We start from the raw sequence: 10,201 nt of genomic DNA on the forward strand, positions 1-10,201 counted from the left end.
CATATGCATGATACATGACGAAAAATAAACTTAACTGACCTTGCACTCCTCAAACAAAGAAGGGGACATGCTTGAGAACTCTAGTAATAACCATATTAATTCAGGACTATCTTTGTATGGAATCCGCCCATTCTTAAATTCTTCAACATATGCCTTAAAAATGTCAGGAGACTGAAAAAAAATGGCCACATGAAAAATGCTTAAAAATCAAAAGTTAAAGGTAACAGCAGGACAACTTTCTCAATAATCAGTAAAAGTTAAATGGCCTAAACCTGAGAAAATAGACTCAAAAATGTTTGCTTGCAAGCCCTTCGCACACGGAAAGATCTTCGTACAACAATATGAAGTAAAGATGCTTGCGCTGCAGCTACCCTACATAATGCATTCTTCGAAACTGTCGCAAACTGACTCTTGCTTAATAGGAGGCATGACCACCTAAGAAGTCTGTAGCAACCCACATGGGATTGGAACTTTAGCTGCCTTTCCATTACCTGGACAAGTGCTGCTGCAAAATTCTTCATGAACAATAAGTCACCAAGAGCTTTTTCAATCACATCATCAACAGCTTTCCTTGATCCGTGATCATCATAGATTGACAATGTTCTAAACAATATATCTACCAGAAGTGATGCAAGCTCTGCACACATCTCTGCAAAATAACGATGAAAGATATATTTTAAATGCGTACATACATAAATGTATATATGTGTGTCTGTGTAAATATATTTACATGCATCAAAATAACATCAATCTAGTCACACCACTGCTTTTACTTGCGGGCTGCCTATTAGTGTTTAGGGGCATGAATATTCACAAAATGGTTGAAGTTTACAAAAGGTGAACTGAACTTTCTTTAATTCTAGCTACGACAAATCACCATTAAGGTCATTCTACAAATGCTATGGGAAAAATCACCACGTTAATTAGGACTCCTGGCTAAATATGACAAGGAGACGTGGTTTAGGGCAGAAGTAGTGCAGGTGGTTAGCTCTATGTATTGCCATGGTGCGCTACTCAATCTTGGTAAATGGCTACCGCTCGGGTATCTTTGCAACTCACAGGTTGTGACCAGGGCCCCTTGTGTCTACCCTATTGTTGTTGTCGATATTTGCCCTTATCAAGATTATTTCAACACCGGAAGACAATGACAATCTCTCAAGATTGTTAGTGGGAACATGTAATGAGCAACTTCTTGCATTACATTCACTCTTGGTGGGCAACACATTGAATTTTGTGTGGGAAATCCATAATACTGCATTTTCTTTTGTTTATACGTTCTTTCAGATTTGAAGATTAACTTGGCCAAGTCACAGTTGCTACCAGTTGGCAATGTCGATTATGTTAATAGTTCGATCAAGTACTTGGGTATACCATTGGGAGCTAACGCAAAGGCGATTGGAATGGTATTCTGGATATTTGAAAAATCAATTGGGGGGTTGGATGAAAGGGGAATATAGTAACCTTGAGCAAGAGCACTATCTCGAATCTATCAACTTATTTTATGTCCTTATTTCCTCTCCCTCTAGTAGTTGTGAAGCACGTTGAGATGTTACAAAAGGATATATTATTGGGGAGGAGAAAAAATCAACTTTATGAATTCACCCAAAGTGAGCTTGGTTTCCAATTTCCATAGGCAGCCTAAGTTAGAAGAACACTCAACAAAGCATGACTAAGGGAAGGGCTTTGGCATTTTGCTAAAGATATAGGAAGCCTTTGGAGGGAGGTGATAAAGATGAAGTATTGCAACAAGTGGGGATGATTGAGTGCCAGTTAGATGAACAAAAGCTACAGGATGGGGTTGGAAGAACATACAAAGAGAATGGAGGAATTTTCCCAACATATACAATCTCAAGTGAGGAATGGAGCCAAGGTCAATTTATGGGACAATGTATGATGTGGAGATTAGCCTCTTAAAAGCACATTCCAGGTGTATTCACCATTTCTTTTTTTTCTTTTTATAAGTTAGGTTCATCTCCCGTATACTTCCTGTGTATTTGGGCCTTACCTAATTACGTGGTTTAATAAATTCTTTTAACTATCAAAAAAAAGTAATAATCGTTTTTTTTAGCAATAAAAAAACTTTTATTGATAAAAATTCTTTTTATAAGTAGTAATCATTTCATTTAAATAGCTATAGGAGTGGATCTTTTTTTTTTTTTTTTTTTGATAAGTAGCTATAAGTGTGGATCTCCTCGCATGTCTAATAAATCCCATACATTCTCTCCATACAATTTCTCTCATCTTCTCTACTACCTGTTTCCAATGTTCAGCATTTTTCCGGACATTATTAGGAGTAATTTTTTAAGGATGGAATGCTCGAAATGATTATTACTTCTAAAAAGAATTTCGATCGATAAAATTTTGTTTGCCGATCAAAAAAAAATTATTACTTATAGAAAGAAAAAAAATAAATGATGAATACATCTAAGTATGTGCTTTTTTTTTATAGGTAATAAGAGATTTTATTCGAAATGAATAGGCATAGCTCAAGTACACAGGAAGTATGCAAGAGAATACACTTGAGTACAAGCTAAAGCAAAAACAATACTAAGTAAAAGCGTTACAAATGTTGATATCCCTCACAAGATTGTTCACCCAAAAATTTGAAGTGCTAAATAAAAAGTCCCTAAATTCCGCCATTTAAAATAGCTATAGGCATGGATCTCCTTGCATGTCTAATCTAGGTATGTGCTTTTTAAGAGGCTAATCTACACAGCATACATTTAAAATAGCTATAGGTGGGGATCTCCTTGCATGTCTAATAAATCCCATACATTTTCTCTCCGTACATCTTCTCTCATCTTCTCTACTACTCGTTTCCAATGTTTAGCATTTTTTCGGACATTATTACGAAGGCAGTCCTCATTGAGACAAAGTTAATTGAGATTTCATCTGCAGGAACTTGTACAATATGCATAATAGAGAGAGGAATGAAGGTGACTAAAGACCTAGTACAAGGTATTCCAATAGTGACCTAGGTTGTGTAGGCTCCAGAAGAATGCTCGGAATTTATCATAACATCCAGCCTAGGCAGCAGTGCTTATATTCCACAAAAGTCCTGTAATGTATATGGTAGATATCTGACTATAGTAGAGTACAAAGGCAGTGGAAGGAAAAGTCTCATCATGATCCCCGAAGAAGTGGAAGGCAAAGGTTGGAAGAAGAGGGCTATGGAGCTTCGTGAGATAAGTGGTAGTGTGGGCAAAACCAAAGATGGCTGATACTCTCAAACATCAATTGTGCACAAATGTTACATGCAGTGGACTTACCTCTAAGTCGTGCACAAAGGTAGTCTCATGCTTTGCTCCAGTCATTAAAGGCGATGCCGGGAGAACGGAGGAGACACCGAGAAGAGTAGGGTTGCCAAACCAAGGAATGAGGGGAAGTACGGGTATTTCGAAGGAGATAGAAGTTACCATTAAGGAGAATGGTTTGGGAGGTTCTCTGATAGTGTATTGGCATTCGGTCTTCATAGATGCCAAACAGACCACTCGATATTCCATCTACATAGTGATGCAGGTCATATCTTATTGATTGTATATGTAGATAATATTGTAATTATCTGGGAGTGATTCAGTTGGAATCGTCAGGCTGAAACAATTTTTACATGATCAGTTTCAGACAAAAGACGTGTAAACTTATATACTTTCTTGGAATCGAAGTTAGTAGATCTAAAAAGGGTATCAGCCTATCTCAAAGAAAATATGCGCTTGATCTTTTGGAAGAAACTGGCATGTTGGGTGCATGGCCTATTGACACTCCTATGGATCCAAATCATAAACTCTTGAAAGAGGAAGATGAGTTGTTTGGAGATCCAGGTCGGTATCTCAGACTTGTTGAAAAATTAAATTATCTGACTATCACTAGACCTAATATTTCTTATGCAGTAAGTGTATTGAGCCAATTTCTACAAATGCCTAGGGTCTCACACTGGGATGTTGTAATCCATATTCTTTGGTATCTTAAGCGAGCTCCTGGTCTTGGGTTGTTGTATAGACCAAATGGACATCTTAGAATTGAAGCTTTTTCAGATGCTGATTTGGCAGGATCTCCTTCAAATAGAAGATCGAATACTAGATATTATACCTTTGTAGGAGATAACTTGGTTACATGGAAGAGTAAGAAGCAAACAGTAGTAGCTCAATCTAGTGCAGAGGCCGAACACAGAGCAATGGCTCATACTGCTAGTGAGCTGACATGGTTGCAACACTTTCTTCATGAGATTGGGTTTCCAGCTCCTATCCCCTTTCAGTTATTTTGTGATAATCAAGCTGCAGTACATATTATATCTAATCTTGTGTTCCATGAGAAGACTAAACACATTGAGATTGATTGTCACTTCATTTGAGATAAGATATTCAGTGGTGACATTTCTACACCCTTTGTGAAGTCTGTTGATCAACTTACGGATGTGTTTACCAAACCATTTTGTCATAGTTGGCTACAATTTATTTGTTCCAAACTAGGTTTATATGATATATATGCCCCAGCTTGAGGGGGAGTGTTGGAATACATAGTTGTAACTAATTGTATAGAATGAGGGTATAATGGTCATTACTCTATGTATATGTATAGTTGGATATTCATCAATAAAACATAACAAAGTATCTTCTCTCTCTTGTTTATCAACTACAGGTGTAATAGATTTCTATCTCCACCTAAAGGAGATTATATAGTGAATTTGAGAATCCTCAAGGAGTAACTTAAGACGAGAACGTAAGCAGTGGGGTTAAATCTCGTTAAAATATTTTTTTTTTTTTTATAGATAATAGAGATTTTATTCGTAGTAAATAGGCATAGCCCAAGTACACAGGTAGCATATAAAAGAATAAACCTAAGTACAATCTAAAGCAGAAACAGTACTAAGGAAAAGCATTACAAATGTTGATATCCCTCAAAAGATTATTCACCCAAAAGTTTAAAGTGTTGAAGAAAAAGTCCCTAAATTCCATCCTTGTGCATTCACGATCTTCAAAACGCCTCCCATTTCTCTCAAGCCATAGACACCAGAATAAGCACAGGGGGATCATTCTCCACTCCTCCGTACTTCGTCCACTTCCAGCTGCTCCTTGCCAGCAAGCCAAAAAATCCACCACATGAAAAGGCATTACCCAATCAATACCTACCTTGACAAATAACTCATTCCACAAAGCCGTTGCCATTTCACAATGAAGAAACAAATGGTTGATAGATTCACCATCATTTTTACACATGGTGCACCAGTCCATCACATAAAAGCCCATTTTCCTCAAATTATCGGTAGTTAAAACTTTCTCAAGCGACACCAACCAGCCAAAAAAAACAACTTTACTGGGCACTTTAGCTTTCCAAATACATTTCCAGGGAAATGTTATATTACCAAGACTAGTTAAGACCTTGTAATAGGATTACATAAAATCTGCTTTTAGAATCTCGTTAAAATACTGAATTTACATCTCTCTTACCCTTATTCTTTTTATTTACTGCTACTTAGTATTTTATTCACATTTTACATTATGTAGTTGATTTATAATTGTTAATTTTTTAAAACAACTCAATTCACCCCCCTCTCTCGGGTTAGACATCCAGGCAACAATGAGCTTGATTATGGGCTGGTATTTAGGCTTAGCTTTTGCAAACCAAGACTTAGACCTACCATTTATCCTAGAGGAAGGGGTGTTACAGGTTGAGTCCTTGCTCTCCTCCTATACTTGGTTGTATCATCTTTTACTACATTGTGATATAGCTACCATTCTATGGCAACCTATTTTTACTTGTTTAAGTTGAGCGATGCCTAAAAATGTGGTAGATCTTTCAGCATGCCACAAGGAATAGTTTAAGGGCTAGCATGGACACATTGTGGAAGATCTCTGTGTGTGTGCATGTGTGTTAATCATTAATAAAATCATCCTTTTTTTGCAAGGCAATGTTTTAGGGACATTAGATCCCACCCCCCCCCCCCAAAAAAAAAAACAATGTATGAAGGTTTTTTTTATCAATAAACAAGAATTTTTATGAATGATACAAATAGGCATGGCCAAGTATACAAGACATAAAAACCCCAGTAGGAAGTATTTGAGCCCTCCCTCCATCTTAGAGTCCTGTGGTCCCTAGGGACCAGAGTGGATGCCAATTGGCCCACAGGCCATTGACCATTAATAAAATCATCTTATCAAAATAATACCCTCATAAACACTCTAATTCCATTTCAAATTTAAACTGGAAACTAATTTATCTATAAACACATTTCTGAAAACGGATACATTAAATGAATACGGATATGAAAACTTTTAAATGGACATATGCAAAACCATCACATGATTGGTGGATTATGAAGCCTACAAGTTGTGAATCCTTCCCAAAACAAGGGCAAATCCCAAGTCGCATGATGTTGCCTACTCAAAGTAGTCAACAAACCTATTGTCAACAATCAGCAATGAGACATTATAACCTTGCACAAAACAACACACAATGGACAAAAATGGTATAGGTAGCGCATGCATGCACAAAAATGAAATATACATGCATTTATGCATGTGATCATGTGTCGCAGTACTTGGCATGAGAATGAAAAGGTATAGAAGTTGGAACCAATTCGGGACACGGTTGAGTTTGGATGTTGGGTTGAGTTGAATTGAGTTGAGTTGAGTTGAATAAAATATTGTTAGAATATTAGTTTTAAATATTATGAGTGTGTTGGGATTTGAAAAAGTTAAATTTTTTATTATATTTTATATAGAAATTTGAAAAAGGTGTATGGAGATTTGAAAAAGGTGTATGGGGATTTGAAAAAGGTATGGGGATTTAAAAAAGTTAAATTTTTTATTATATTTTATATAGAAATTTAAAAAAGTATATGGAGATTTGAAAAAGGTGTAATGATGAGATGAAGTAAGTTTAGGAGAATTTGGCAACCAAACGGAGGACACTTTCCCAAAAACCCATTCTAACATTTTCTACAGTAACAAAGAAAGTCACTTCAAAATGAAAATGTAACAACTAGCCAAGCAATACAGAAGTGAAAATGAAACAAAAACCAAAATTGCATTTGAAATATAGAAATATAATCCAAAAAATAATTAGGTGACTGACCTGAATTGCCTAGAATCCTGGGGATTTCGTTGCGGAAGATTAGGACCCGGGTCTTGGTGGACGTGGAGGAGACCAACCCAGCAATGGAAACAAGTGAATCGAATGAATTTGCAGCCATGGTGAAGCAGGTAGACACAGATTAAGGATCCGAGTGAGGTTATGGAGCTTAAGGTGGCTGGCTGGTTAGGGTTTTAGGAGCAGCCAAGTCTTGTCAGTGTGAGAAACAGTCAATCTCCTTGATCTCGATCTTCTCCCTCACCATTCCTCCAAAATAAATAAATAAATAAATTAACCCAACTTACCCAAGCCAGTTGCAACAATAGGCACAAAAAATTGCACGGTAGTGATAAAACAAATCAAATGCTCTTTTTTTCTTTTTCTTTTTTTTCTTTTTTTTGCTCTTTTCAAATTTTAGATTTTAGATACGGCCAACTTGTTGTTCATGTTCACTTAACCAAAATAACTCTTGGGCAGTGGACTAATCCAACCAATGGGTGCATAAAAGAAAACAACCAACGTCCATTCATACGACACCATATACCGTTTGGGCCCTATAGAACAACTACTATAATTCCCATCGCTTGCTCAACCAAAACATCAATTCCACAATGGTCCAAGTGTACAGATCCACAACTGCCACTAAGTACTCAATCCCGTGGCGGAGGGCTGTGACAAACGGGGATTTGAGAGAAAGAAAACAGAGAGACAGAGGAGAGAGAGACCGAAGGAAGAACTTACTGGCCAGGTGGCTCACTACGGCAGCAGGGCTTGTGGTGTAGGCGCCGTGGAGTGCGATAGAGGCGTGACGCCGGCGGAATAGAAAACAGATAAATACGGCAGTGGCGTTCGACGGCTGAGGAGTTTGACGAACAGTGTCGGAAAGAGCGGCCTAATCACGGGAAAAGGGAGGAAACCGAGTGAGAAGTATAGATAGAGAGAGAGAACAATAGAGAGAGAAAGAGAGGAAGGCTTACCGGTACGGTGGAGCACGGTGGCGGCGTGCAACCTGTGCTTGGAGTGGCAGCAGCAGAGAGATGTGAGAGAATCGGAGACGAAGACCGACACAGATAGAGAAGGACGGACGAGAGAGAGACAGTCAGACGAGAGACTTACCGACCGGTGGCGTGCGGCTGAGTAGTGCAGACAAGAGTGAGAATCGAAGAGGGAGAGTAAACAGTGTCACAGACGGAGAAAGGAATGTGTCCAGGGGGAGGAAGGAGAAAGAGATGGAAATAAACCCTATGGATCAAAACGGTGCGTTTAGCATCGCTCTTTAATTTTTGCCTTTCCTAGCCGGGCTGGGCTTTAAAGGTTTTGGTCTTGGCTCGAACAATTCAACAGCTGCCTTGACGCGAACAATTCAACAGCTGCCTTGACGCGTTGAATGATTTATTGTAAGGGGATTTAGGTGCAATTTGAACGATGAAATGATATGGAATAGTTTTAAATAAAAATTTAAAAAAATATTATTTAAATATTATTTTTTAATATTATTATTATTTTAAGATTTAAAAATATTGAATTATTTATTATATTTTATGTAAAAATTTATTAAAATTATATTGATGAAATAAAATCAAATGAAATGAAATACTTTTATTATCCAAACGAGACATTAATAAAAAACACAATCGATAAAAGGATGATATAGGTCAATGGTGCATGCACGTGCAAAAATATATTCATACATGAATGTATGCATGTGTTCATGGGTCGCAATGCTTGGCATGAGAAAGAAAAGGTATAGATTTAACCTATTTGAAACTTGGACTAAATTAATATCAACTCAGTTCAGTCTAATTTTAAATTAAATCTAACATCTAAATACACAACTCTCAAATTACTAAATTCATCTCAACTTAAAATATCTTTATACGTAGGTGGTGACTATTTACATGTTAGATGTACTGCACATATTTTGAATTTAATTGTGACCGATGGATTGAAAGATGTTGATGACTTGGTTGCATGAGTAAGAATGACTGTGAGGTTTGTGAGATCTTCTTCTACTAAATTGGAGAAATTTAAGATTGTTACAAAAAATGCAGGCATAATATTCAAGAATGGTCTTTGTACTGATATTTCTACAAGATGGAACTTAACCTTTTTTATGTTAGAGGCGGCTTAAGAATATAAGGTAGCCTTCAATTATTGTGTGATGAAAATATTCAATATATCAAATACTTTGATGAGCATGGGGATTAAGAAAGCTTATTGATAATGATTGGGAGGTAATGTTTACTTTTGTAGATTTTTTAAAGCTTTTCTAGGAGGTCACATTAAAGTTATTTGATTCTTTATACCCTACATCTCATGAGTTCTTTCACTAAATATGGACAATAAAAAAAGAATTGGATGAAATAGGTAGGGTGACCATTTTAGGATGCGGGAAATGACATTGACCATAAGGGTCAAATATGACAAATATTGAAAAGATTTAAGTAGGCTAAATATTTTGTTATATGTAACTATTACTTTTGATCCCCATCTCAATATTGATGGGATTGTATATGGCTTGAGACTTGCACGCGGGAAGACATAGGCTGAACTTATTAGAGAAATAGTTAGAGAAACCCCGAGTAAATTGTTTGATAAGTTTACTACGATCAAAGATGGTACCGCATCTACACCTACATCTACCCCAGCTCCTCCTCTAAACACTGGAGTAGCGAAAAAGTGTAGGATGGCATGGAGTGAGAACCTCTCACATAACCCCCTACTAGTTCGTCAATCTATAAAGACAAAGTCGAAGGTAGACAGATATTTGGCAGGGGATTTTCTTTTACATACAACGGACTTTGATATATTAGCATAATGTAATATCAATGTCATGAAATATCCCATCATTGGAGAGATAGCCCGTTGTATTTTAGTCATCCCTATTAGTACCGTTATCTCAGAGTCGGCCTTTAGTATCGGAAGGCACGTATTGAATCTATTTCAAAATTTATTGTCTGCTACCACTATAAAGGTATTGATATGCACGTAGAGTTGAATGATAGAAAAGAAAATTTATGTTTAAGATATTCTTGAGTTTAAGAAGACCGACGAGGAAGAGAGTGGTGATCAGCTTGGATCTGGTAATCATTGATTTTATTTTCTTATTTTGATTTATTTATATTCATTTCAT

At 36.8% G+C, this 10,201-nt stretch overlaps 1 protein-coding gene across 4 annotated transcripts in view; it reads right to left on the reverse strand.

The window, feature by feature from the left end:
• LOC122315815 (protein ILITYHIA) overlaps positions 1 to 8,315 on the reverse strand; it is an 86,175-nt gene extending 77,860 nt beyond the window's left edge. For 3 of the 4 annotated variants that reach the window (XM_043132001.1, XM_043132003.1, XM_043132000.1), the window contains exons 1-6: positions 8,185 to 8,315; positions 8,046 to 8,077; positions 7,810 to 7,960; positions 7,072 to 7,335; positions 273 to 649; positions 40 to 171 (exon numbers count right to left, since the gene is read on the reverse strand). In XM_043132001.1, coding sequence (XP_042987935.1) covers positions 40 to 171; positions 273 to 649; positions 7,072 to 7,189 — 627 coding nt within the window. In that variant the 5' untranslated portion in view covers positions 7,190 to 7,335; positions 7,810 to 7,960; positions 8,046 to 8,077; positions 8,185 to 8,315. Of the gene's footprint in view, positions 1 to 39; positions 172 to 272; positions 650 to 4,910; positions 5,063 to 7,071; positions 7,336 to 7,809; positions 7,961 to 8,045; positions 8,078 to 8,184 lie in introns of all 4 variants that reach the window. The other variant, XM_043132002.1, reaches the window with a different exon arrangement.
• Between the last annotated feature and the right edge of the window lie 1,886 nt (positions 8,316 to 10,201).

The sequence above is a fragment of the Carya illinoinensis genome, chromosome 7 (genome assembly GCF_018687715.1).
Source record: "Carya illinoinensis cultivar Pawnee chromosome 7, C.illinoinensisPawnee_v1, whole genome shotgun sequence".
Classification (NCBI taxonomy): domain Eukaryota; kingdom Viridiplantae; phylum Streptophyta; class Magnoliopsida; order Fagales; family Juglandaceae; genus Carya; species Carya illinoinensis.